The 23803-nt window shown below is 42.2% G+C and overlaps 2 protein-coding genes across 2 annotated transcripts in view; both read left to right on the forward strand.

The window, feature by feature from the left end:
• The window catches only part of LOC135915285 (uncharacterized), a 297520-nt gene extending 286518 nt beyond the window's left edge, over window positions 1-11002 (forward strand). The window contains exons 223-232 of the mRNA XM_070539179.1: window positions 2034-2184; window positions 3004-3030; window positions 3092-3121; window positions 3946-4074; window positions 6344-6567; window positions 8000-8209; window positions 8684-8821; window positions 10078-10191; window positions 10717-10855; window positions 10914-11002. Of these exons, the coding sequence (XP_070395280.1) occupies window positions 2034-2184; window positions 3004-3030; window positions 3092-3121; window positions 3946-4074; window positions 6344-6567; window positions 8000-8209; window positions 8684-8821; window positions 10078-10191; window positions 10717-10855; window positions 10914-10933 (1182 nt within the window). The 3' untranslated portion in view covers window positions 10934-11002. The remainder of the gene's footprint in view (window positions 1-2033; window positions 2185-3003; window positions 3031-3091; window positions 3122-3945; window positions 4075-6343; window positions 6568-7999; window positions 8210-8683; window positions 8822-10077; window positions 10192-10716; window positions 10856-10913) is intronic.
• A 9770-nt stretch (window positions 11003-20772) lies between these two features.
• The window catches only part of LOC135915286 (uncharacterized), an 85243-nt gene continuing 82212 nt past the window's right edge, over window positions 20773-23803 (forward strand). The window contains exons 1-3 of the mRNA XM_065448310.2: window positions 20773-20869; window positions 22054-22069; window positions 22302-22423. Of these exons, the coding sequence (XP_065304382.2) occupies window positions 20833-20869; window positions 22054-22069; window positions 22302-22423 (175 nt within the window). The 5' untranslated portion in view covers window positions 20773-20832. The remainder of the gene's footprint in view (window positions 20870-22053; window positions 22070-22301; window positions 22424-23803) is intronic.

Here is a 23803-nt window from a genome sequence, read left to right on the forward strand (position 1 = left end):
TTAAGCTTTGCCTTTAAAAGTGGAACGCAAGAGCACTCAACAATCCCTGACTGCTTCTCACACTTCCTGGCAACTGCAGCTTATGTAACCATAATGTTTACCTGGAAATGCTGGTGGTGAACGCTATGCACAAGGCATGCTTAAGGTTCTTTCTTTTTTCTCCTCCTTTACTTCCTCTCGGCACTGTCGCAGATGCGCAGAGGTGAGTGCCAATCTGGATGGTGTTGCAAGGAACCGAGCAGGGTGTGCCGCTCTATAAATAGTAGAAACGCTGGAAATGGGGTGTGTGTCTAAGTTTCTGCATAACAAAATTATGTTTTCTCATATATTCAAATTACAACACATTGCCATGAATGTAGGTTGTGTGTAAGTTGTGCTTTACAATTTATCTGATGCATTTCACTTTGAGAAATTTCAGTAATGCCTCTGCACCACATCGAGCGTCTTCATGGTTCAATAGGTATGGTTCAGAAGGATTTTTCACTGACGATACACCCGGCGCCAGACGCTCACACCGGATTTTCTGCGACACAGGGCCCTTAATGCTCTCGAATTAACACAGAGGTCTCAAACACGTGGCTCGCGGGCCGCATGTAACTCTCAGGTGTGACTCATGTGGCCCCACTAAATAGTGCCCCATCTCTTTCTGTTAGAATGTGCTGTTGCCTGTTTCCTGACTTTTCCAACTCTCTGTGTTCCTTCTTGGAATGAGGTAGTGTAGCAGTTCTTGTTCCCAAAAAATATAAGCATTGGCAATGGAATAACCAATATAGACAGACCTTTCAAAGTGATAATAGAATGCTAACAAGATTAGGCGTGACTAGACGGGACCATGGTCATCTTTCTTCTTAAGAGTAGGTGCGAGTGTGAAACCTCTTTTTCCCCTCAGTATGCAATAAAATGAGTAGTGCAGCCAAATGCCGAGGAAAACATGTGCAAAAGATGCACCAAAGCCACATGCTCATATAGCAGGCAGTTTTGCAAACTGTCCTTTTCTTGAATCGCATTACAACCGCACTGACACATTGGCATTCAGTGTCAACCATGGCTCCCTCTCCCATGTGCAAACTGCTTGGCGAGAAGTTGTGTAATCACAGGCAAGCACTGCGAAAGGAAGGAAGTGGGGTGGCACAGAAATGGGGCGACTGAACTGGATGTGGCCCGGTGTCAGAAATGAGTAGAATAAAATATAATTAATTATGGAGTTTTACGTGCCTAAACCACTTTCTGATTATGAGGCACCCCGTAGTGGAGGACTCCGGAAATTTTGGCCACCTGGGGTTCTTTAATGTGCACCTAAATCTAACTACATGGGTGTTTTCTCATTTCGTCCCCATCGAAATGCAGCCCCCATGGTTGGGATTCAATCCCGCGACCTCGTGCTCAGCAGCCCAACAGCATAGCCACTGAGCAACCACAGTGGGCTTAAAATAACATATAAGAAATATAAAAAGGTTTAGCAACATTACCTTTCTACTTATTACAACTTCTAATGTTTCTTCTGCATCGCTGCCTCACTTTGTAGTGGTAACTCCCGAAAAGCATACACTACAGGGTGGCAACATCTGAACTTCATTACAGCTATCACTTATTTCTAAGGCTATACAAAACATGACATGTCCTTCTATACTTTAGAAGGCATTTCTTCCTCAGAGCAACATTGTGCAGAACATGCATGTATTATTACATCATTCACTGCTATGCTGCCAACAATAATACCATTTTATTGCAGTTTCTATCCGAGGGTACTGTTTTCGGTATTACTAGCATCTATACTATATTTATGTACTATTTATGTTTTGGGTGTGAATTAACTTTCTTGAGGCTCTCACAGAAAGGTCTTTGGGACAGACCACAAAAAACCTGAGCTGCTTTTCCATGCTAGTTCTTGCCATTAGTGGTGCAGCAGGCTTGCATAAGTAGTATGTTAAATTTCAGTTGACATTCTTACTAATATGGCCTACTTTCAAGGGTGCTTTTTATTGCTTGAAAAGCACTATTCATATGTTGCTTTGATTTTTTTCTTCGTACAGGTGGTCAAGTTTCTTCAAGCACACCCTGATGGCTGCGTTGCTGTTTTTGGGTTCAATTTTGATGACCTTGATGGCCACTGTTCGAATGAGCAAGCTTTTCCACGTGTTCGCCTCATAGCAGATATTATGTCCAAGAACAAGAGTTCACTGTGTAAGAATACCTCACCTATATAGACATGGCAATTGTCTTTAAGGGTAGCAGAATAAGCACTTTAGGTACACAGCTCTTATATGTTGACAAGGACCTCACTAACCTTGCTGCAACCTGGACTGCTACATAGAGGATTGTTAAAGTAAAAATTTTCATTGACTCAAAAATAGCATGAAGGTACAAAGGAAACACATACAGGCCTTTTAGAAAGAAAACTTTGCAGTTCAAGAAAAATTTGGTCTGATCTGGGAATAGAACCCTGCATTAAAGCCTCTCTGGGACAGTTGCTCTACTAGCTGAGCTAACCACGATCCTAGCAAATGGTAGGACAAAAATGAATAAATTGAAAGCTCAGTGCAAGGATATTGAATAAGCAAGTTCTGGAAAAATTTGCAACTTGGAGGAAGTTACAAAAGTTGTTATCCAGACAAAAGTAGATAATTAGCTTCTGAATTACATCTTAAATGCGCCTTTCATGGGAGTCCCAAAATATGTTCGTATATTGCGAATATTATATGGAAACGTTGTGGTTGGAGCATAAATGTGGAGGTGTTGAAAGGTTTGTACAATTTAAGCACACGGTCAATGCAAAATGAACACATATTCATGCATGCAGCATTTTACACTGTTCATCATACCATGTGATGATATCACATTGTCATCACACATTTACTGTAAAATATGTAAGGGTACATAAAGGTCTGATTAGGTTTTGCAGCTATTGCTGTATCATGGATACAAACAATATACTGTTTATTTTCCTTAAAGGGTTGAATTAAGTAAAGCAATTTAATCTTTAATGTCTACTTACTTTTTCAGTTTCTACAGCGACAAAGTACAAAGATGGTAAGGAAACAATGCTCTCTACAGACGCTGGAACTATATTTGACTATTTTTGCCATTTCAGAGCATGCAAAGGAACCAGAATTCAAGCATTGTAAGTACAAATACACTGGCAACACCTAGGGAAAAATAATATGCTTTAATATTGAAACAGTGCTTAAAAGTGAGGTGTAAGTCAGTATATGGAGGGAGTAGTTGTGCATAGCTTAGATATCTTCAGGGGAGGGAAAGTACTGGTTAGGAAGCATCTAACATGGAGAAAGAATGTTTCTGTTGTTACTCACTGCATGTCTGTATGAGGTGTTCAGAGAAGTAGACTAGAAAATCAGGTTACTGGCTAGAACTTACTTATCGATTTGCATCTGAGCAGTATGAAAAGGAACACCAAATTTGTTTTTAAGCAACAATTACTAATGACATGTGGACTCAAGTGTTGTGTTGGTGTTTAACAATTAGCGTTTGTATAAAATTTAATATAATTGAACACTGCTCTGGGGGGCTTCTGTTTTTAGCTACTTTAACTTAACCCCTTGAAAGTAATTTGAGTCGTTGTTTCCTATTGCTCGTGAGAATAAAAAATTTATGCAACTGGCACACAAATTGGTACACAACTGGCGCACAAATTCTTTGTTGGATAACTCAGTAAAGTTGGTAATCTTAATATGCTATTGCTTGTGCTTCTGAACCAAAGCATGTATTCTTGGGACTGTTGCAAGCCCATAACAAGAGTTTGCGTTGCTACTCTCCCTGTGCTTTTGCACACACTGGCACAGATATGTAACGCATTATAGCAACACAAGAAATTTAGCAATTTCGTTACTTCTGTAAAAAATAGTGGCAAGAATATTTCTCTTGGTTGTGATTCTAATTTTTTAACCTACGCAACTACTGTTTTTTTTATCTATTTGTTGTTTGCAGCATCTTTGCTGTGTGTGTTTTCGGAATCTGCACAACTAACAGACAGCTTCCCTGGAGAGCTGTGCAACTACATTGTGTTCCAGTCTGTTGAGTATATGTTAGCCCTGGACAGGGTTGCTATCCACAATGGTAAGTCGACTCCCTCAGAGAACTGCCACAGACTTGTATCATGGTTTATTGATTGTTCCGTAGTGCTAGGCAGGGTTGCTATATACCAGACTAAGTAATCAAATAGGGTTACAGTGGTACTGGTTCAGCTGAAGGTTTACATGCTATGCATGTAAGATCTCAGCTGATCCTGGGAAGCATATATGGGCATTTTCTGCACTCTCACAACTCGCACCTTCTACAGAGCATGGGCAACTCTCTCATGCGTTCATAATTTTGGAGTGTTAGAACTAGCAAATAAAACTCATCACAAAGTCAAACAGTTGTGATTTCATGTCTAGTTGCCTCTGTATTTTTAGAAAACAGTTAATTGACAGGGTTTGTGCTATCATGACAAAATTGAATGTGAATTAGAAAAACAAAATGCTAAATGCCTCTCATGCTTACTTACTTGAAATCACAATCTGATCATTGTAACTGAGTGCCAGAAGTGCTTTTACAAACTCTGTGAATGAATTGCACCATTATAACACTTGCTGGCAAATGGAAAAAGGGAGGGGCCAAAACGGACCTAAGGTCTGTATACCCCATATCACTGTTTCTTTAATTGGTCCACTCACCCACTCTTTAGCTTTTACTGCCTCCAAAGTACTACAAGGATGAAATTGTACTGCAGTTTTATGAGCTTAGTAATAAGAGAGCACTTCATATATGTACTTAGATCAGCTTGCAATATTTAAAGTTTATTAAGTACAATTGTTTTTTTCAGAAGTGGCCAAATTAGAGATGCTTTGTTGCTACTATGAAATGGATAACTGAGGATGGATATGGTTTGCGAATGACTGAGGTATGAGAGCGATATTACAACCCAACCGGCCCGCAGGAGACGATGACCACTTAGATGAAGGGCAAAGGTGTGCTGAGCACCATGCAAAGATGAGTGTACTAAGGAAGCACAGCCAGTGGATGAGGCTGGATGAAAATAGTCAGTGTAAAGAATTAAAGTGCAAGCATACTGATGCTCAGCTTGAACATATTGCTTTACAAATAAAAAAGGGATGGGCCTAAGCAAATGCTAAGAACTCAGCTGCAGCATGTAACACATGCTGTGTGCATAAGCAAAGGCAGATACCAGTAAACTTATTGATAGGTAATGTCAGGAATACTGTAATATTTGTTGAAGTATTTGTTCACAACACTAGCTGCAACATCCATGCCTTGCAGATAACGCTCTCGTTACTACTGCTCACATATTTCAGTGGTCTTTCCTTGCTAGGCATGTTGCATTATCGACAACACACATTCATAGAATGTGCATTTAGTTTGGTATAGATACAGTAGAACCTTGTCAATACGTTCCCGTTACGTACGTTTTCCCGCCGCCAACGTACGCATCGAGAACACAAAATGACCCCATAGAGTTACGCTCATTTTTTACCAGTACATGTTCCCAGAACACACTTTTTCGGCACCATAGTTCAGTACGTGGGCTACGCAGCATCCAGTGTAGCCCACCAGCTCGATTTCGCTTCAGTTTCCCATCGCCCTCTTAAAACACCACGCAAAAGAAAAACCACAAAATGCATCTCCGGCCGCGTGTTTCTATTTACGCCTAAGCCCAGTGCTCGACCACTGCGCCACGCTGCGCCACTTGTGTGTACCACGTTTGTAGGTACTTTTTCCCCGAAGCGCCATGGCGAGCGCCCTAGATCCTTGTAGGTACTTTGTGGGAGTAGGCTCTCCAGCCACCACCAGCTCGACGCGTGTTGGCGTCTCATGCTGCAACGATCCGCGCGATGCTTCGCATTATGTAGATGTCCGGAATAGTTGAGTCTGTCAATTATGTTTCTTTAGTTACTTTAGGTCGTACGTTTTCCCGGTTAGTATGTTTTTTCTGGCGTTTTTTTTTCCAAAACGGATGAACGAGATTCTGCTGTATTTGTAGCCTTCCATGCTGCTAGCTGTTCCTGACGGTGCCAAAGCCGTCCATTAAAGGGGGAAGACACGCTTCTGAGGTCATATTAGTAGAAATAGTAAAGTATCAGTCGTTAAGTCAAAGGATGATGTTTCGGGACTCGTAGTTTCCTTGGCCACATTACAGTAAACAAGAGCCTGTACGTGCTCACATCTTTGAAGGTGAACCAAAGGCATGGTATGTTTTTATCTGGGGAAATCTGACTAGTTGTATTTTTGTTGAACCCTTGATAGGCAAGCATTAGTATTCTCTCTTAAGTTCATTCAAAAGCAAATTCTTCATGAACACATTCAGGTTTTTTTTTTCTTGTTACAGCGGCCACTTTCAGAAAGTTCAAGCACCTTCCAAGGAACTCTGGAACGTGGATGCTGGCTGCAATGACCCAGTTCTCGTGGCTCAAAAGAGCAGCCACAAGGTCTGTTTTCACCAACCTGTTTGTGAAGGCAACCAAACACTGGGCCCTCCAGCAGAGGCTGCACGGCATTGCCATGTTCCCAGAAGTGTTAGTACCACCAAAGGTGTTCTTGGAGGTTGCAAAGGCAAGTGATCTGCATGTTGAACAGGGTTTACTCCGCTACAGTCTTAGTAGGGCATGAACATTAGAGAGGATTGTAGATCAATAAACCCTATGCCGAAAGCACATTAGACCCTGTTTAGAAAAGTCAAGTTAAATAAATTCCAGCATGAAAGCTTTAATTCACAAATAATTTTCTGTTTTGTTATACAGCAATTTTCTGTTTTGTTACACAGCTCATGTTGGGCTCTGTGATGTTAGCAAAGGCATTGTTTGTAACACATGGTAAAGCAATGTGACACTGTTTGTTTCTATTTATTACCAGTGCATACAAATTACCGTGTTTAAATGTTAAAAGGGCACAAAAATGAGGTTAGCATCATGTGAAAAATATGTATGTAAACGCCATTAACCCCTTAAGTGCCGACTATGAGTGAACTCATCATGACAAAGGTTGAGCTACCTTGAAATTTTGACACCTGAATAATACAAGAGGTCCTTTGCTATATTTTTTTCAAGAATAGCATTAAAAATGCTATAGGTATTACTGGTATTATATATTTAGTAAAAGGAAAAGACCATATAACTGCAGGTTTTTTTTTAAAACATGCACATTTATCTTCATTTTTTTCTTTTAAATTTGTCAGCAGTTAGCAGAAAGCAAACAGGAGCGGGCAGGTTACATACATGTACATAAGAAAAGGACATAACTCAGACAAAAGGGTACTTAATGGAGAGAACCTTTAAGTAAAATGAAATTTTCTTAGTGTTTATGATGTATCAGGTTCTTTAGCTCCATTCACATCCCAATTTATAAACTGTATTTGCTAACACTGATACAATGTTGAGTTTACATGGCTGACCACCAAAATTCTTCAGGACATCATGCCAAGAACATGTGGGAGAAAATGTGCTTGGAGCAATTAAAGTTCCATGCTCAGCAAGTCAAATGCAAGAGAGAAGGCAACCTGCCTTGGGCATATGTGTTCAGAATTTGTCAACACTTTCTTTTTATTTAATACACTTGACTTAGTTAAGCTTAAGCTGACCTGTATGTAGTTTACATTATTTGAGCTTGGATGATTTTGCATTTGATTTCAAGTGACACAGAGCTCACATTCTCACACTAACCTGTTTTCCCATGACAGTGCCTGACTAGCTGGTACATAATATTAAAAATTAATATTGAAAGTAAAAATATTAAAAATTTAAAAATGTACTAATGCATACAGAGTTGCACAGTGAATCTGTCTTTTCTTGACATAATTGGATGTAATGATAGAGAGACATTAAATGTAATTACAGCATGAGCAGAATAATAAAGTGCAAAATATTAAACAGCAAGAAAGTAAATATTGTGTTTTTATGCCTTGTTGACTGGGTAGTCACATTGCTTCCGTCAAATACTGTGACATGCTTAGATACACTGCCTAATTTTGTTCGTACCCTCACCACAGAGAACATACTGGGCATTTAAGAATAAGCCTATGGCTTTGGGCCTTGTCGTTGGAGTTCCAGCAAAGGAGCGTCACCTGACAGTATGGAAGAGGCTGAGCAGATTCTCGGATGTTATAGTGTTTACCATGCATCGCTCAGCGCCAAATGACTTCTGTCAAATCAACTTTCCTTCTGTTGAACCCTTCAGTAGCAGGCACCTCGAAGAGATGGTAAGTAGTGAAGGTATCATCTCAATCACAGTACTTTGAGCAAGGCTCGGTGACTTTAGTCATGCCAATTTGCCAATCTGTCATTCAATAAATCGTTCCAATAGAGAAGACTACTGCTGCGCAACGAGTCTTGTAATTTTTGTCGCAGCTAGTGTTTGTTCAGAGTGCTAACTAGCTGCAACCACCACAAGTTGCAAATATTACTGCTCACATGTTCCAATTGTCTATCATCAAGCTTTTTGTAAGAGCTGCCATGCTAAGCTGGGTTTCACCAGTTAATTTACAAAATTTGTGTACAGCATATTAATGCAAAATCTTAAAGGAAATGTTTTCAGTTTTGCATTTAATAATTCTATATGAACTGATTTCGTTCAACAAGATTATCATGCCTACCATGACAGGGGTGTATCTTGGCAAGGCAAACTAAGCGACTAGTCCTTTCCATGCACTAAATGAAGATGAATCACTTTGCAGGCAACCATATCCCGATATGAACGACACCACGCCGTGGTTTGTATGTCTGTAAACCTGGCTGTTCACCATTTCCGAACGAGTACACATGCACGTGTTGGAGACTATTGCATCCGTGAAGAGTGGGAGGACTATTCACAGGTGATAAATGGGGAACAAGCCAATGATGCGCAATAGCTGATGATGACAGCATAGCCTATGGCTTTATACCCAAAATTAAGCTGTCGGGAGGAGCATCTAGTGACTTTATCTTGAGTACCATACTTTTATGCTTTAATGTGTCGTCATCGTCAAATCGTCGTCGTCATGTCGTCGTCGTCAAAATTAACAAGATTTTACTAGTTGGTACAGGGGCTTTCTAGGTATATTTGCAGTATCACCATGGCTCATTGTCTTGTCGTGATAGTTTCCCAGCAGTAATGATAAATTGTCATCATGTCGTCATGCCGAGACAAAGTAAAGAAACGGGGGAACCGAAAATAGATGTTTAAACTAGCTTTGGCCAAGTGCTTGTGCGGTATTGCATCAGGCCCCTCAGGGCAGCTCATCGCATTCTTGCTAAAATCTTAAATTTAATACAATAATGTTACATGATCTGTTGCTGTGATGGGCACCCACACAGACAGTAAGGGGAATATGTGTAGCTACTGACTGTAGCGCACTGGTTATGACACATTGCTAAATTTTTAGCCTCCCCCCTTCCATATTTGCTTAAGGGAGAAGCCTGGTCTTAAAACACATTTAAATCTTTGTTCTTTGAGTAACGTTGCTTATTCCGAATATAAAGTCAATTCTTGTTTATTTCACTTGGTTCTAATTTTATGCAAGCTCCCTCTAATAATTTTCTGGAAAAGCTTGTAGAAACGAAGTTCTTCATCTTAAAACTTTTTGTGCGCAAACAAACAGGGACGAAGAATAGGGGCAACACAAGGACGAGCGCACGTCCTTGTGTTGCCCCTGTTCTTCGTCCCTGTTTGTTTGCGCACAAAAAGTTTTAAGATGAATCTGTTCCAACTAGGCCGACTCGCAGTTATGCTGAAGTTCTTCAGTTTTCACTAAACAAGGTATGAACAATTTCTGCACGATTCAAGAAATCCAATAAGGCCAACTTTATTGCTTTGCTTATGCTAGCATAAGAGTTGGGATACGTTGAAGACTTCCATAAAAATACTCTTGTGACTGTCAACTTTGAAGTCTCACAACAAGATGACACTGTCAGAATGGTTGACCCATACACAATAGCAGAACTCGATCCTCTGAAATGTTGCATCTACGACTGACAGTTTTCTTTCAGATTTGCATAATGGACCATTCTCTGCTACTCCGTTGCATGTCATTTAATGTCATAAATGTCATGACCTAAATGTCTAATATTTAAATGAAATATTTTATTTCAGGCCTGTGCGAAGATAAGTTCTAAAGCGACGGTAAACTGGGAATGGTTGTCGGCCATCTCTTCTAATATCACTGTCACACGGACATTTGAAGTACCGAGGACACTTACAATGAAAGTGAGTGTAAAACAATGTCCCGTGCTGTAGGATAGGATTAAAGCCTTGTTATATAAAAGAAAAGCTGGGTGAAAGTGGCAACTCCTAAGTTCTAACTTATCCTTCTCTGCCAGCTGCACCACCTAGTAATGAACACTGGCACTATAAGTAAATTTCATGCATTTACTGGAAAGCCCTGTCTTGCACAGCACCTTGTCATTCAATGCAATAAAAACGGATGTGCTACAGATATGAGGGTTAATAACCATACAGTATTTGTGGGTGCTGTCTGTGGTAGTCATATGCACAGTCATATGTACAGTTGTTGATTACAAATAGTTCATGTATGCAGTTAATTTGCAAGTCAGGGTCATTCATGTTACAAGTATCGCCATGGGCTCTTGACGTGTGTGCCGCATATAGTAACCATTGCACCCATCTTTTCTAGTTCAAAGGTGTTCTTAGTTGTTGATATTTCAAGTTAGAAATTAAATTTTCCATGTATTATCCCTTAATTGACATGCCTTTTCATGTGCTCCCCTGTAGGCCAACCAGTTCTTGCATCTGAATCCCAAGGGGTGCTTAGCGGTGTTCAACGTGGATTATGACGATCCACATGGCACATGCCCTGAAAAACAGCCATTTCCCCGTCTTAGTACACTGGCCAACCTAAGGCATGCTTCTGGTAATTTGTAGTCACTTTCTGTTTATTCTTATGCTAATCATTTACCCTTCTCTTTCAGGTTCAAGGCATAACGACTGAGACGTGACCAATGGTTTTCCCACAGTTATTAAATGTGATTTTGTTTCTGAATAAAAGTGTACATTGTAACAGATGTCATTTCACCATAGGTCACCATAGTGGCCTTGGTTTTGTGTATGTATGTGCATCACTGACAACAGGTTGCTGGAGTGGCTATAGCCTTGTGCTAATATATGGAAATGCAACTACAACTGTTGCATGAGCATGAGTATGGAGATTGTTGGAGGGGGGGACGGGGGCGCATAGTGTTGGATGAGAAAGAGCACAGTGTGTATGCAAGCCAGTCTCATGGAAGGCGAAAGAGTCATAGTCGTGTCTTGTAGCGAGCTTCTACGTAACCACTGCACCTCTGTAGAAACCTGGACGGGCAGTTGACGCGTTGCCAGTAAACAGAGCAACTGAGCCACAAGGCAGTTCATAGTTTCAGCGAATGTCTATGCTAAATAAGACTGTTTCTGCCTTTAAAGTGCCCCTCACCAGGCCACAAAGCAAATTTCGGTTATATGCTGAAAATTGTTACGTGCCCTCTAGAAAGCGTTCCGTCCCAGTAAAAAAAATTGCTCGAACCAGTTGGAAATTTCCAATTGTGTTTTGGGATACCCATTGGAAAAATCCGACAGGTCCACTTGGACCTATTGGTTTTTTTTTAACACAATTGTGCCCAATTGGTGTCTGAACTAGACTTGGGACCAACATGACAACTGAAGGACAGGAAAAAATTTTAAAAAGCCTAGATGGGCCCTAAACTAAGTGTGACAGACATACTTGAAACTCCTTTTGAGAAGCACACTCATACATGAACTTTCTCTTCATTGACATATCCAAAACTGGCCACTTCACTATGAGAGGTGTCAGGTGCTATATTTGCGAGCAAAATTTGGTTGTCCAAGTAGTGTTAGTGGTTCATGAGAAATTGGTAAAATTTCAAGATAAATATTTACCTTGATAGAATGCTAAATGCTTCTCTTCACTGATCACACGAAAATAGAGATTTTTTACTTTAAAGCTAACATTATAATTTTGTTATTATTATCAACTATTCTGTTTCGCGAGATTACTCGTCGACTTCCAATTGGGTTCATTTGGGACAAATTGGCATACCAAGCTCCAATGATGTCCAACAGGAACCAACTGAACTTGTCATGATGCCCAATTGGAACTCGGGCCTCCGATGGCATCCAATTGTAACCAGTTTGGTCCCACTGAAAAATCCAACTGGACTCGATGTATTTTTTTTTTAATTGGGGTCGCAGGATTCTTTGAAGTTGGTTCACTAATAGCCGAAATATAAGTATTTCAGTGCCGCGAGCTCACGATTTTTGGAGGCGAGCGCCACTGCCAAGAGAGACACTTTCTCCACTTGCCCCGTTTAACCTCCGCAAGCGAAATTCCTTCCCTGCGTTCTCCCATATCGGCGCTCAAGGATCGCGTGACGCGTACGTCACGGGCCCCTTCATTTTTCTCCCCTCGTTTTCTTGCTGCGCGAGGCACTTCGGTTTGTGTGTTTTATTATTTCACTAAACTTCGTCTATTGAAGCAACATTACACAAATAACAGATGTTGCCTCGAATAATTCTCGAAATCACGTTCCATTATGAGCGACGTCATCGCACTGCCATGTACGTAGGCGCGCTATATAGCTCGTGCGATATGCGTCCACTCTCCGGCTGGGAGCGTGGCGCCCGCGACAAACGGCGTTCGGTTTGAAATTTCAGCTCTTTCCACAGCGTGTAGCGATGTAATACTTGGCAGACACGACCGTTGGCGCGCTTTGCATGCACGGCGCTTGTCAGCTCAAAATTGCCAGACATACATATTTTTAGCACCTGCCATGTTCTAAACCCGGACCTTGCATCTTTGCAGGTACGTAAGCGTTCAAACGTTCATCTCGAGTTCAAATTATAGCTGCTGGATCGCTCTGCATTGTTGCATTGTTGCTCTGTTGTAGGGAAATTGTAATGGGTGAAAATCCGCTGAAATCATTTGGACAGGTTCTTGCGGACAAACCGCCTGGTACCATTAAAGAACTAGCTAAAGTCTTGCTTGACATAACCTCAAAGCTGGAAAGTATCACAACAAGCATCAGAGCTGACATAAGAAGCTTAGTAGCAGACAACAAACAGTCCCAGATCGAGGGACATGCAGGACATCAAGACATCCATGGATGTAATGAATAGGACATTTGAGCAACTAAGGACTGACGTGCACAACGTGCACCGCGAACTATCAGAAGTGAAACACCAACAGGCTAGTATTATTGGCGATGTGCACCAGTTGCAGGGGGAAGTGAGGGAAATGCGACAGGAAATAATCGAGCTCAAGCAGTACAGTCGTCGAAACAACTTGGAAATAAGAAATGTTCCAGTGTCGGCAGACGAATCGCTGCCAGACATGATGCAAAACATAGCGACTTGCTTGAAGATGGAACTTCGTACCGAAGATATCGATGTAGTGCATCGAGTTCCGACCAAAAACAAGGCTCAACAGAATATTTTGGTAAGGTTTACATCCATTGCAGTCCGAGACAAAATGATAAAGAATGCCAAGAAAGAGAGATTGTCTACGTCAGCCCTTGGCTTCCAAAAGAATGAGCCCATATTCATTAATGAACACCTCTGCCAAGAGAATAAGATTCTTCCCGCAAAAGCTCGCCAAGCGAGAAGAGAGAAAAATTGGAAGTATGTATGGGTATCGCAGGCCAAAATTCTAATGCGGAAAACCGAGAATTCTCGTGTCTTGCACATCATTTCTGAAGACGACCTGAAAAAGGTAGTTTAGAGCCTCTAGTGCTAAGTCTTGTTTGCCACACCAATCATGGCGTTCTCAATCCGTGATGTTGAACGGGAATTCCACAAAACCCAGGGTATATCGATACTTCACTGTAACATTCGAAGTTTTCGAAGAAACAAAGATACATTGTGTTCCTTTTTGGCACAGCATAATTTTACCTTTGATGTAATTGGCTTAACGGAAACGTGGTTAAAAGAAGGTGAGCACATCTCCATTCCGGGATACAGTCTTGTAAGCAATCCCAGGAATACAGTGTCTCGTGGGGGTGGAGTGGCTCTACTAATCACGCAGAATCACCAATACTGAAATAAGTAACAATACGGTTGAATCTCTCTTTGTGCTTTTAGATTCACGCATAGTTGTTGGTACAATATACCGGCCACCAAACTCGAGTCTGCCCGTTTTTTATCAATCGTTGGAATCTATCCTCTCCACCCTAAGCAGTAAGAGCTATGGTACCATCACTATTGTTGGCGACTTTAACATTGATATCAGCAAAGACACGAATTGTGAATACACGCACCTACTGGATTCATACAACTTCAAAAATACAATCCAAGAACCTACTAGATTGTCACCAAATGCATCTACAACAATAGACCATGTATTGTGTAACAGTGATAACATACATTCTGGCGTATACGATACGAGTCTCACGGACCACTGCCCTATTTTTGCGTTATTACACAGCGCAAATAATACCATTGCAAAAAAGATTACCTTGGCAAATCGCAGGATTAATTACAAAATACTGCGACAAAAAATTAAAAGGAATTTCAATATGAATTTAGCAGTGACGCTCATATCGAATGCGCAAACTTTACAAATGCATTAGCCCACATGATATCTCAGAGTACCACATATAAACAAAACAAATACGAGGAACCTTTGTGCCCGTGGATGAATAACACCATACTTACAGCAATAAAAGAAAAGGACTGGTGGTACCAAAAATGGAAAAAACATAGAGATAACACCTATTATTTGCAAAATTATCGAATATCTCGTAACCACATAGTAGCTGTTCCGGAGGCGGAAAAAAGAATACAACGCATTCCTAATAAAACAAGCACAAGGCAATACCAAAAAAATGTGGGAAATTATAAAAGCAGTAATTGATAAACCAAATAAAAAACCAATCGCTCCTGAACATGTCGATGCCAAGTGCGCAGACACTTTTAATGCGTATTTTACTAGCATTGGCCCAAAACTGGCGGAGCGTATTCCAGTTACTGAAAGCAATGTCGATTGCCCCATCATACATGCATGTTTTTCCTTGGATCAAGTGGACGAGCATACCATAACCTCAATTATATCAGGCATGCCTTGCTACAAAGCTACTGGCCACGATGGCATTACTATAAAAGCATTGAAAGACAATATGGATATTCTTGTGCCAGTACTCACTAAAATAATTAATAACTGTATAAGCCGAGACACATACCCTGATATATTAAAGATAGCAAGAGTTTCTCCTATATATAAAAATGGTGACGTCAATGACCCTGGAAGCTATCGGCCTATCTCTGTGCTTAGCATAATAAATACTGTATTTGAAAAGGTAATCGCGGCTCAACTGAAGCACTACCTAAACGAAAACAAGCTTCTAACAGATTCCCAACATGGATTTAGAGCCAATCGATCAACGTCTTCAGCAGTGTTAGAATTGACCCAGAGTATAAACACAGCTCTACACAAAAACGAAATTGCCGTAGGATTATTTTTAGATTTAAAGAAAGCATTTGACACGGTCTGTCATTCCATATACTCCTAAAAAAATTACGAACTTATGGTTTTAGCGAAATTACAATGGACCTCTTTTCAAGCTACCTAAATGGTCGAAAACAATATGTAAAATTTGGCTCCTTTGTTTCCCAGTATACTACTATAGTCACAGGAGTTCCGCAAGGATCAGTTTTGGGGCCCATACTGTTCTCGCTATATGTAAACGACCTCCCAACAATACTAAAGTCATCAAAATGTATCATGTACGCTGACGATACCACGCTATTATTTTCAGGTAAATCTCCTGGAATATTGCTGAACACTATAAACAGCGAGTTATCCAACATATCAACTTGGTTTGCTTGTAATAAATTAACACTTAACAGAGATAAGACAAAATACATAGTATTCAACTCCCGTTATTCCAGGGGTGACACAATTGGCATGCAAATTCACCTTCTAGGTGGAACAATAGAACAGCTCGATCACATAAGATATTTAGGGGTATTATTGGACTGCAACTTGAACTGGAGACCACATATATCTAGTATATGCGCGAAATTAGCTTCGGCTTGCTATTTATTAATAAAATGCAGGGAATATCTTGACCTTAGCGTACTTAAAGTTGTTTACTTTTCCATATTTCACTGTCACATCACATACGTTCTGAATCATGGTCAAGCACATATAAAACATACATAGATCCTGTTTTTCGGTTACAGAAAAGGGCCTTGCGCATTATGACATACACAAGCCCAGATGATAATACTGACATGCTGTTCTATCGTCTCGGTATATTACCTTTATCTCTGGCATGCGAAATGAAAGTTGCCATTTTGATTAACAATATCTTACATCGGAATCACTCATTATCACCAAGCCTGTTTGTTACACCTAATCGCAATACAAGGAGTGCAACAAATATAAATTTTAACCTACCAATCACTCGTAACACGTATGGCCAACGACTTCTTGAGTTTCATGGTGCTAAAATTTGGAATACAGTACCTATTGAGGTAAAAATGGCCAACAATTTCGTGTCTGCTGTTAAAAAGCTATACCTATCAAAAAGTACGTGATTTTTTGTCAGTCTGGTTCTCCACCTGTTTCATACTGTGCTGGATCTATTCAGAAAGCCTAAACACTTCAACACAGACCCTTGCAAATGTGTCACTTCTACATATATTATGCTATCTCGGTTTTTTCATCGTGTATGTGCATGTATTCTCCTGACAGTTCTGTTTTATTACCATTGCTTGATATACACTGTTTTTCTTTTCTTTCTTTTGTAATGTTTTTGATTGTATGTAGCCACCTAACTGTATTAGGTTGTATCATGCATTAAAAAACTAGATAAGCGCATGACATTGTAGCTGCTACTACAAGTATGACCATGGGCCTACACTAGCCTTTGGCTACAGGCCCAACAGTTCCTTTGTACAAATTATTATCAATGAAAAATAAACTGAATTGAATTGAATTGAATTGAATTGATGTGCAGGTTTGGTGCCTCGAGCGGCCAGTCGCGCGGCAATTGCCTGTATTCGCGAGCTTCTTTCACGCTCGGAAAAAAACACTTATGTAGCACGTACGGATCAACAGAAAATTGTGTCGGAAATGTTTCATGTTGCTCTACAATTTTCTCATTGAAACTTTTAATCTAATTATTTGAGAAGTTGATTAATTAATAACAATTACGTAATTAGGCGTAATGCAAAAAAAATAATAATCACAGCATCTCCAAGCGACAGCAAACAACATTACTTTGATTATGTCCACCTATGTGGCATTTGCATATCTTGAAATCTTGGTGCATGATAGTTGGGACACCCATTGTATTGATTCATGTGGAATCTATACGAAGCAAAGTTTTAACGATGTGGTGAAATAAATGATATGCGAAACAGCAATGCGTGCAATTGTTTAGTTTAGGATAAGGCAAGGAAAGCATCACTTCGATCTGCATGGAAACCCATACATTACCCTTTAAATGCCACTATTGTCAGTTTCTGTGGTTTTCGATGTATTGTGCAGTTGCACTTGTTACCTAACTCAGCGTTGTAATACTACTCTGACGATGAAGAAGAAACCACTCATTTGTTGGTATGCTAAAGGTCATGATCAGATCAAATGGGGACAGTGCGCTGCTGGTCTCATCTTTACATATAGCGACCTCATTTTTTGTTTGATTCAGGAAAGTAAACGAATAATTGGAAATGCAATGGAAAAGCCAGCCTGACGTAGTGCACATCTGCTACTGAAGTTCTGCATACTTGCTATGCAACTAACAGCGATTATTGTGAGGTACTCAGCGTATCTGGGCAGATGTGATGGTAATCACGGGGTGGGAATGCTGCTACAATTGCTCCGATCTGCTACATTCCGTTAAAGCTACTACGCATACATGCATGCTATAAGTGGGTGAAAATGCTCCAAAGTTGCTCCAAGACGATCCGCGCAATCTCCGAGGCCACTGCAAAGAGGAGTTGTGGTCAATGCTAAGGGGCGGTCGGCACCACGCTGTGCAAAGAGTGCCGTCGCGTCTTCTATATGAGCTCACTGTGGTAATCCAATTCAATTTAATGCGCTAGCGTGCATGTTTGTGGTATGCCATATTGGTAACTTGTGTTGGTAACTAGTTGTGTGCGTTCGGCCCATTGTGCGTTGTCGGCGTGCTCCACATTCGTAATTTGTCCTGGCGGCGTAGCCTAATGGGAGACGTGCTCCTTAAAGGGATTCTAACGAGAAAAATAATTTCTTCTACATCAGTAAATTACCTTTCTACGACACTAAAAGCACCACTCTTACTACAATGAAACGCTTGGTAAGCCAGAAAAAGCAAAGAGTGGTGGCGACGCCTCCTCGAAGTTTCCGCACCTGGTCGCTGTGACCTAGTGGATTTTGATGGCATCTTCTAGGGCCTACTTACGTAGACAGCGGTGCAGGGTGACTACATTGTGTTCTAAAGGAACCAAATATTAAACGTAGCCAATTTCGGGAACCTTTACTGAGCCAATGCGGCCCAAATGCGAAAACATACTTTGGAATCACTGACGTCACACTGACAAACCGGCATAGGGGTTACGGCGCGAAATTCAAATACTGATACTTCGACCTTCATTTTTTCATCTAATAATGCATCTATTATTTTGAAATGACTGCCTGCAGGGTGCTCAAACAATGCTTTATTAGTCTAAACTGATTTATTGTTTCGCTTTAGTGCCCCTTTAACCAACGACACGCACTTACCCTTGTTACAGTATATTGCTAGGCATTTTTTATTTTGTGATTCTGTTCTATATTGTGGTATTTACTGCTTCTAAAGAACGCGTATGATGCCCTTCTTGCAGCCCTCGTGCTACAGAAGTAATCGTGCAGTAACAGGTCATGTGACAAAGCGCGCTTAAGGCGCGGAGCAGGGTAAGCGCGTGGTACCGTGAAGCTAAGGGGGCAGGTGAGCGTGTCTCTTACGCTAACCCGGTCGTGGCTGCACATGGCCGTCCGCATGTCTGAGCGCTTACACCGCCCGCTTCTGATATTCCAAGTAATATCCTGTGAGTGCAAAGCATGGGCGAGCCGCGATGCCTGGTGGCTGCATGTGCGCTGTCTTCCCAGGCGCCTAAAGCTGGAGGTCACGTTTGGAGACGCGTTTAGGTGAACGGCAGCAGAAGCATTCACCCCCCCCCCCCTTGTGCGTTCTTCACCACGCCAGCGTTGTGACAACGAGTGTTTTTGCCACTGTGACAGCGAGTATGCCTTGCCACAGGCAGGGACACTATGGAAGCTTGAGGGGATGAAATAGTAAACCTCATAGAGGTAGACAAAGTTCGTGACACAGATTATGCAGATTGTTTAGCGTCGAGGAAATAGCAAGAAGTTGCAGTTTCATCTGAAAGGTGAAGCATTGCGATAGTAAATTGGTAGACAGATATACAAAGTAAAGATTGTAGTTTTATCGTCCGTATAAACTTGTAAACATTCGCTTTTAACTAAATTAAGAACCATGGCGTCAGCGCGCACAGGCAGACATGAACACATCAGTAAAACACGTTGTGGGGCTAGTTGGTGCATAGCTTTCAATAGAATAAGCGCCAAAAAGTGACAGCACACAAGAAGAAAACCAGACCCCTGGTTGGCAGTCAAGCGCCTTGTCCTGTCTGGTTTTCTTCTTGTGTGCTGTCACTTTTTGGCGCTTATTCTATTGATGAACACATCACACTCGATGACCGCAGACACTAGCTGTCAAAACGCAGGCTTGATGAAGCGGGGCAGTAGCAGCGAGCGATGTGACTTATGTGCTGTCTGTCACTTCAACACAAACTGAGCGGCGAGAACACAGCACGCACAAAGGTATGAGCCATCGGCGTGCGTAAACTCGGCCCCAAACGCAGATCGCTTTCAAGATACGGCCCGCGCGACTGCGCGCGGCCGCGAAATACGCATTTGCTGCCAGAGCCAAACACCCCCACCCCCCTCCTCCCCCGGTGGCTCGCGCGCGACGGAAGACTGCGCGCTTCGTCCCCGCTTCCCTCCCTTGCGCTCGGCTCCGCAAGCTTTTACTCGCACATACAGCATACGGCGCACGGCGACGGTGTTATCGCCTTTGGGCTTCATACGGACCATCACGACGACGACGACGGCAAAAAATGCGCCTGGAGTGTCCATATAATTGATATCGCCATATTAAGTGTGGTGTGCACTCTAGTACGGCCGCTCACTTTTATTTACAAAACAATACTCCCTTGCGCACTTACATGTCTGACACCTTCGACTGACTCCAGGCTACGTATTCTAGTGCACTGTATCCATATCAGTCGAAGGTCTCACGGTCTCTCAGCACAGATAAGTAAAACCTGCAGTCGAAAGCCTTAGCTCTTGGATATGTGTTCTATGATAGTTACTTGGGCAAATTTTGGCTTGAGAACAGTCTCGAGTTCCGGGGTCTCCGGATGGGTACTTTAAGTGTGGAAGCAGAAGCCGGGACTCATTTTTCCCAAACAATTTCGCTTTTGCTATTGTGGAACCAATACCTAATGTACTATACTGGAGAGGGAGTTGTGTCCCTTTGCAATGGAACGTGGAGCTCGCCTCCACCTAACCCCCCTCCCTCCTCCCGGTACCCCTTGTTGGCAGTCAGTGCTTCGTCCATTCTTTCAGTTTGTCCTGTCATGTGCGCTGTTAGTCTATTTATCAACATGCACCAACCAGCCATGTTAGCGCCCTTTTGCAGCGTCTTCTTTCATTTCTTTTTTCATTTTTTTCGTTGAGGGGCGCTTTTCGGCATTGCCCGCTCGTGAGGGACGTCTCGGCAGCGCGAGAAGAGGCAGAAGAAGAAGTCACAGGCGGGGCAGCGAACGTAGACGCGTGCCTCGCCGCCCAAAGTCATGGACACGACCGCAGAGGCCCGCGCCGACTGCCCAGGTGCGTCTGCGCGTTTCGGCAATACAGATTAGCAGTCGTCCGCGCACGCAGTACTCGAAACACTGTCCGCATTACAACACAAGCGCGGCAACAACCCGCATACAAGGCAATCACAACGTGAAGCTGTATGCCTGATTATGCATTGAAAACCTTACACAAACGAACACGTTCACTTTCGCTCGTGACTTCAAATCCTTTGTCACGTATTGCCTTCATCAAAAGCATTCGTGAATTACTTGGCATGGCCAGAGGCATGGGTGGAGAGATCTGGGGCTAATTATACTACACCCAGCTCTGTGTGGGGAAAAAAAAGCTAAATTTGACTTTGTCCTTCAGGGCTCTTGAGTCCCTTGCTCACCAGAGCATCGAATAATAGATCCGGAACTGTTCGCTGTGTTCTTTTGATCAGTCTGTTACGTAATCGTTACAGGTTAAAAAGAAAAAAACAAACAATAAAAGCTATACCCTCCGAAGTTATTGCATGTAATACCTTTATATTATAGATCAATGTGAGCGTACCTCAACAGCAGCTATAAAGGGGGCGGGGACCCGCCACTGTGACTTAGCGGCTATGATGTTGGCACTGCTAAGCGCGAGGTCGCGGGATCAAATCCCGGCCGTGGAGACCGCATATCTATGAGGGCCAAATGCAAAAACGCCCATGTCCCGTGCATTCAGAGCACGTTAAAGATCCGCAGGTGGTCAGAATTAGTCTTGAGTCCCCTACTAAGGCGTGGTTCTGGCACGTAAAACCACAGAATTCAATTCAAGGGGGTAGGGGGTCGCTGATTCCCGAATATTTTCTGTTGCAACCCCCTCCCCCCTTCTTTTATAGTCCACGTCCCAGCACCTTGAAGTGCTAAGTGGTGGAGTGCCCTCCTTCACTTCCAACAAAAATGAAAAATCATGATATTCCCCTTCCCCCGCCCCCTCCACTCCAATGAAATAACCCTGATACGATTACTGACGTTACTGAAAAGAAGGCACTGAAATAAAGTACAAGCGCACATAATATTATTGAAAAGATGGTCTTCTTGAATAACGAAAGCTTTTCTGCGTGTCAACAATCATCTCTCAAAGAGTAGGATTGCGTACGTGCATTCTTCGAGAAATGACATCTGTCATTCTGCAGATGGTATGATAAGAACACAAGTACGTGACCGCTGTTCTCTTGTCTCCTTCAGAAAATGAAGGACGGAGGTAAGCAAAAGAACATATTTTATTCCTCTGCATCGTAGGTAGGTATACGCACAGTATTTCATCGAAATGGTGGGTCGCTTCTTCTAGAAGTCCTTCGTATTGCGTGCAATGATAAATAACGATAATGCAGGGTTTGCAACTGCCATCTTCACATGGCTGAACTGGTGTTCGTCGCATAATGTGGAAGGCCTCCTGCCTGTTTAACATTGCCCCTCTTCCAACACCGTCGCAGGCGCTCTAACTGTTCGCACGTCAAAGGCCACGTATTGAAAGCCGTGCTAGGCGTCGCAGCCGTGGTGTCATCAATATCAGGCTTCCGAGCACTAAAGCACGGAAAGTGGAGCAACTTTTCCGGTGAGTGGGCGTGTGCCTGCCCTTGTGCCTATGGCGGGGCTTGCAGTCGATAGCAGGCGGAACTCCTTAATTATGGCTGTGTAGAATCTACCCGTTCGTCCTGTCCTGCAAAATCTAGCACACTGAATGACCACAGCTGTGGACGATGATATGATAGTTTATTATTATTCATTGCATCCTTTTTGAAACGTGGCGGCCACACATAGTCACCTATAGTCTGCTTGAGCTAATCAGTTTTGTATCCATTGTAGTCTAGCACCTTGCCCATATCTATATATAGTAAAATGACCTATACTTTTAAAGACTCTGGCTCCATTTCTTCCTTGCATTTTTTCTCCCACCAACACTCTAAATGTATCTTGCTTATCTCGATTGCTGAGCAGTTAACGCTAGTATTAGCTTTGAGCCCCAGTGCTTCAGGAAGGTAGACGCTCCCTCTGGTCCTGTCTTCCGTATGCATAAACGTAAAATATAACGTCCGCTGATTTTGACGCCACATATCGGGAATATACATACATGTATATATATATATATATATATATATATATATATATATATATATAAACGAGAAGAAAGGGGGTAACCGAGTGACCCGATATTTATTAGTCATATAATGAGAAGCCAACAAACACTGACACCGAGGACAACATAGGGAAATTGCATGTGCTTAATAAATGAAATAAAGTAATGATAAATTAATGGAAATTAAAGTGGATGAAAAAACAACTTGCCGCAGGTGGGAACCGAACCCACAACCTTCGCATGTCGCGTGCGATGCTCTACCAATTGAGCTACCGCGGCAGCGTTTCCCCATCCGCTTTCTTGGGTATATATGTGTACTAGGGGAACCCTGGGAGTGTTAGCCAGCGCCCCCACTCACAGACCTTGGCGGCGGACGTGGAACGTCTTTTTTGCCGCAGGCGTCACGAGAACGTGATCTTTTCGGGTGAAGGCAGCTGGTCAATAAACCCACATATGCTACCTGAAGGCATCAATGTTGCCGGATTCGAGACCCTCTTTATGTAACAAACGAGAAGAAAGGGGGTTAACCGAGGGACCCGATATTTATTAGTCATATAATGAGAAGCCAACAAACACTGACACCGAGGACAACATAGGGAAATTGCATGTGCTTAATAAACGAAATAAAGTAATGATAAATTAATGGAAATTAAAGTGGATGAAAAAACAACTTGCCGCAGGTGGGAACCGAACCCGTCGCTATACATATAGCGAAGACGTGGGAACGATCCCACGTCTTCGCATTATGCGTGCGATGCTTTACCAGTTGAGCTACCGCGGCGCCGTTTTCCCATCCATAAATACCCAAGAAATTGCGCTATTACTTGGATGCGGCTAACACAACTAATTAACCAAATG

This window comes from Dermacentor albipictus, chromosome 5, assembly GCF_038994185.2.
Source record: "Dermacentor albipictus isolate Rhodes 1998 colony chromosome 5, USDA_Dalb.pri_finalv2, whole genome shotgun sequence".
In the NCBI taxonomy this organism is placed as follows: Eukaryota; Metazoa; Arthropoda; class Arachnida; order Ixodida; family Ixodidae; genus Dermacentor; species Dermacentor albipictus.